Source organism: Salvelinus alpinus, chromosome 27 (assembly GCF_045679555.1).
Source record: "Salvelinus alpinus chromosome 27, SLU_Salpinus.1, whole genome shotgun sequence".
NCBI classification, from domain to species: Eukaryota; Metazoa; Chordata; class Actinopteri; order Salmoniformes; family Salmonidae; genus Salvelinus; species Salvelinus alpinus.
Window position 1 is genome coordinate 17,624,342 of NC_092112.1, and position 4,317 is coordinate 17,628,658.

The window sequence follows — 4,317 nt, forward strand, 5'->3', positions numbered from 1 at the left end:
GCAAATTGTCATAAATAAATCTCACAATTATCAGACACCGTAAGCTCCCAGCTACTACGCAATCAAAGCAACATTGACATTAAATTTGCCATGAAATGAGCAGTAGAGTTACAGAACCATCACTAGACCAGCACATTAGACAGCACATTCCTCACTTGCAGATGCGCAATTAAAGGGCCAGATGTGCAATTAAAGGAGAAATACACTCAAAAATCGAAATGTGTTCGTTTTCTTCCAGACGTAAAAAAGAAAATATTTTGATGTGATTTAAGCATTGACATGGACTCAGAACATCCAATTTCACTGTTTCTCCATGAACAATTGTAATTTTGAGAGTGAACAAAAAATAATAATATCTAAAAGCAGAAAAAAACTAACTGAGAATACATAATTCAGGAAAATATAAAACATACTTTGGGGAAGAAATCACAGATTTTATAGGGCTCCCCTTAGAGTTGTTTATTAAAAATAATTGACCAGGTATACTGAGAGTGAAAACAGTGCAATACTTTCTCTTCAAGGACCCGAGGAAGACATGCAGGGGAGAAGAGAAGAATGTGCCTATTTGAAAGCTAGAAAAAAATCTGTAACTAGCCACGTTTCGTTTTTTTAAAGTAGCTCTCATGCTAGAAAAGGTTGGAGACTCCTGGTTGGAGACTCCTGGCCTACACCAATAGTCCAGCGTAAACATGAACCAACCACTAGTCTATATTTACAATAACCACATTGTAAAAGTTCCTACTCTATTATTTACACTGTTCCATCACCCATATACTTGTATTGTCTTTTCTTTCTGTGTTTTTTCAAATTATGTGTTAATGTATTTTGGAAAAGTGACATTATTACACTAATGAACTTATATTTTGAGACATTTTACAATGGTTCACCAAGTTTTTTATAGTGATTTTATTATCTTTTGTGATATCGCAATGGATGTTTTTGGGCATATACTGTAGGTCCATTAAAGCTGTGCGCTGTGAAGAGGGGTGATTTTACTCAGCTATGAACTGTCAGAGCTTCTGTCCAAGCTTGGGGTTTGTATTCCTGCTCTAGGGTCTTTCAGCAGGGGAATGTAGGTGTCACTGTGACAGGAGCGCATGGCATTGTCCCACACTCCGGCCGCGACACCGACGGATCTGCGCTGTATGTGGGGCCCGCTCTCCTCTGCACCTGCCTCGCTGGAACGCAGCGCCATCAGTTCGATCTCGTGTTTGGCCGCGGTCTCGAGCACCTGCTGCTTATTGTAGAATATGACGAAGTTGTTTATGATAGGGTGTATGGGCAGCGCGATGGCAATCACCCCGCAGAGGAAGCTGACGGCCGCGTTGCACCGACCCAGCGTGGTCTTGGGGTAGATGTCTCCATATCCCACGGTGGTCATGGTGATGACGGCCCACCAAAAGGACTGCGGGATGCTGGTGAACATGGTCTCCGGGTGGCTCTGCTCCAAGGTGTAGGCCATTGCCGAGAACAAGAAGACGCCCACGCCCATGTACATGAGCAGCATCCCCAGCTCGCTGAAGCTGCTTTTCAGGGCCGAGGTGAGAGTCTGCAGCCCAGAGGAGTGGCGCGCCAGCTTGAAGATGCGCGCAATGCGCATGATGCGCAGCGCCTGCACCGCCTGCTGCACATTAGCCAGCTCCATCATAGCCGTGCCCAGAGACGTCAAAGTCAGCACCACGTAAAAGGGCATGATGGCCATGAAGTCTATGATGTTCATGAAGGACAGGACGAATTTCACTTTATTCGGGGACGATATCAAGCGCAGGACGTATTCAACGGTGAACCAGCCGATACACGCGGTCTCGATGGCCTCCAAGATCGGGTGCTCCATGTGATTGCCCTCAGCGTCCTCCACCTGCAGGTCAGGGATGGTGCCTACGCACATCACCACCGAGGAGATGAGGATGAAGAGGAAAGACACTATGGCGATGACGCGCGCGGACAGCGACGACTCCGGCTTCTCCAAAAGCTTCCACAAGCACATTTGGAAACATTGCCAGCCCCTGGCAGAGGGGTCCCCTTCCCGGTCGACCAGAATAGTTTGAACCTTCTCGGCAATCTCTGCAAGCTCGTCCTCCGCCTCCTGTAGGTCGCCTTTACAGCAATCGTCCAGGAAATATACGTCGATTTTCCAGAACTCCATCTCCTTTACGAAACAAATTGGACAGATGCCCCGTTTAATATGTATCTCCCCGTAGTAATACAGCTCAATTATACACTTAAACGCGTCCGGGTCTCTGTCAAAATAAAATTCACCTTTCCCTGAGTCATAGTCGTCACAAAGCGAGGATAAGTCCTCCAAACACCCCTTAGAGGTGTTCCACAGTTCCGCTAGTCGGGTCTCCGGAAAACGGTTCAGCACATCCCCACAGAACACCTGTTTTACTCCACCGATGTTCAGGACAATCCCGGTCTCCTCACTGGCCTCCGAGCCATTGCAATCAGCATATCGCCTCCTCGTTATTCCCCACATACTTGTCCGTGTAGCCTATATTGTTGATTTACTCCAAGAAAATCTGAATGAATATAGTTGGCCTGTATTAATGCAACTAGTCTACGCTAGGATACTTGCGTAGGAAACTGCGTGCGTAAAAGACTGCAAAACAAAGGAAAACGAAAAGTTTTCAGATCTTCTTAAATGTTTGACACAAATGTATAGGCCTATAGGCTAAGCTTCATTCGAACCTGGAAAAAATATCCACATGTATCTTTTGCGTAGAGCTGTAGCAAACAATGCCGAATGAACAGGCTTCTCATCTCCCACTAGTCCGTCACCAGAAAATAAGAGAGCGCCTCTGTGCCTGCTGTTAAAAGTTGAACTACTGTGCATCAGTGCGCAGTCTTGCAGAATACGCGTCACAACAAATATAAATATGTGATGCTATATGAATAGTGGAGTAACTAGAGGCAGAGAGCGACAGGGAAGTGGGAGGAGAGCTGAAATAAATTGTGTTTTATGGTAAAGAGACGACATTAGTCAGGAAACGGACATATATCACATGGCAGAAAATATTGTCCCCACTACCAGTCCAACACCATTTGTCTATTTCCTCATGGAGGTAACCTACCACAAGGGTAAAACAACAAGCAAATCTGTCTCAGGCTAGCTTTTGAAAAATGTTTCGGCTTGTGTGCACAAATATGTTGCCTGTCAAGAAAGGTAAATCTCTGTTGTCAACGAATACATTTCAACAAGATGTGTTGTAGTGAAAAAGGAGATCTTTAATGGCCATATTATGGAACGATGTTAGGTTACCCAAGTGTGCGTAATTGCGCAGAGGCATAAGGCAACAGTCTTGCCTAGTATCTCCATCTAGCGACAATGAGTTCACGTTGCAATCACGAACCACATAAATTGGTTTGTTGAATCAATATTAGCCTATATATTCTCAGTGTTGGGAAGTAATCAACTACACGTTTTCAACTAAACTACATTTTGCAGAAGCTTGGTGGTAGTTGACCTAAATTCAAATATTGGTAGTGTTTTCAGTCGTTATTTACTTTTTTTGACATGTAGCTAACTACTCGAACTCCAAACTACGTTTTTGCACAAATAAAACGGGTGTAGGCAAGAATTTCATTTTTTCCGGCATCAGACTTGCCTAATTATCACTTGAAACATTGTTTTTGTGTAGGCTAAATTACATATTCTGTTAACACCTGACTCCAGAGTGATCTGTTCTTGCAATTTGTAGTCTATGACATTTCAGATTTAGATATGACAATTTTTTGCTAAGTAGTTTGGATGTAGTGAATGATGTACTTTTTCATAGTAACTTTAGTGAAGTAAACTATATGTTTCTTTAGGATAGCTTTAGTGTAGCTTAACTTCTTCCAGTGTGAAGTAATTGGTAGCTTGGTAAACTATATTTTCAGAGCAGCTTCCCCAAGATTGTATAATTGATTGATTTAAGCAACAAACAAAGTCCAACCTACTGTAGGCCTAAATGCAAAACTTTGGCTCATCTAGAAATGCCCCCTGGGTAGTTTTTTTACACTAAGAAATGTGTAGGTTACAGACAAGGAGCCGGAGCAGCCCTATTTCAACTTGAATAGCATAACCTACAGATTTTAGGCAATCAATCATTCCACATCATAAGAACTCAAGTGGAGGGTTTCCTAAGAACACATCCAAATATTGGATAACTTTAGCCATATGGGAACCTTAAGCATATGCAACAAACAAAGCAAAATCATTGTAAGAAATCACATGTGGGAAAAAATTACTTTTAGATTTTAATCTATGGTGTTAAGACTAATGAACTGCATTGTGGTTGTAGAAAAAAACCTTGGAGTGAAAGCAGGGCCGGTCCT

General features: G+C 43.0%; 1 protein-coding gene across 1 annotated transcript; it reads right to left on the reverse strand.

Annotated features, from left to right (window-relative positions):
* Window positions 1-873: 873 nt before the first annotated feature.
* LOC139556049 (voltage-gated potassium channel regulatory subunit KCNF1-like) lies at window positions 874-2,597 on the reverse strand. Its single transcript, XM_071369534.1, has one exon. The coding sequence runs from the start codon at window positions 2,474-2,476 to the stop codon at window positions 1,001-1,003; it is 1,476 nt and encodes a 491-aa protein (XP_071225635.1). The 5' UTR covers window positions 2,477-2,597; the 3' UTR covers window positions 874-1,000.
* Window positions 2,598-4,317: the final 1,720 nt, after the last annotated feature.

Coding starts and splice junctions, on each gene's coding strand:
- LOC139556049 (XM_071369534.1), bottom strand. CDS start 2,476: ATGTGGGGAATAACGAGGAGGCGATATGCTGATTGCAATGGCTCGGAG.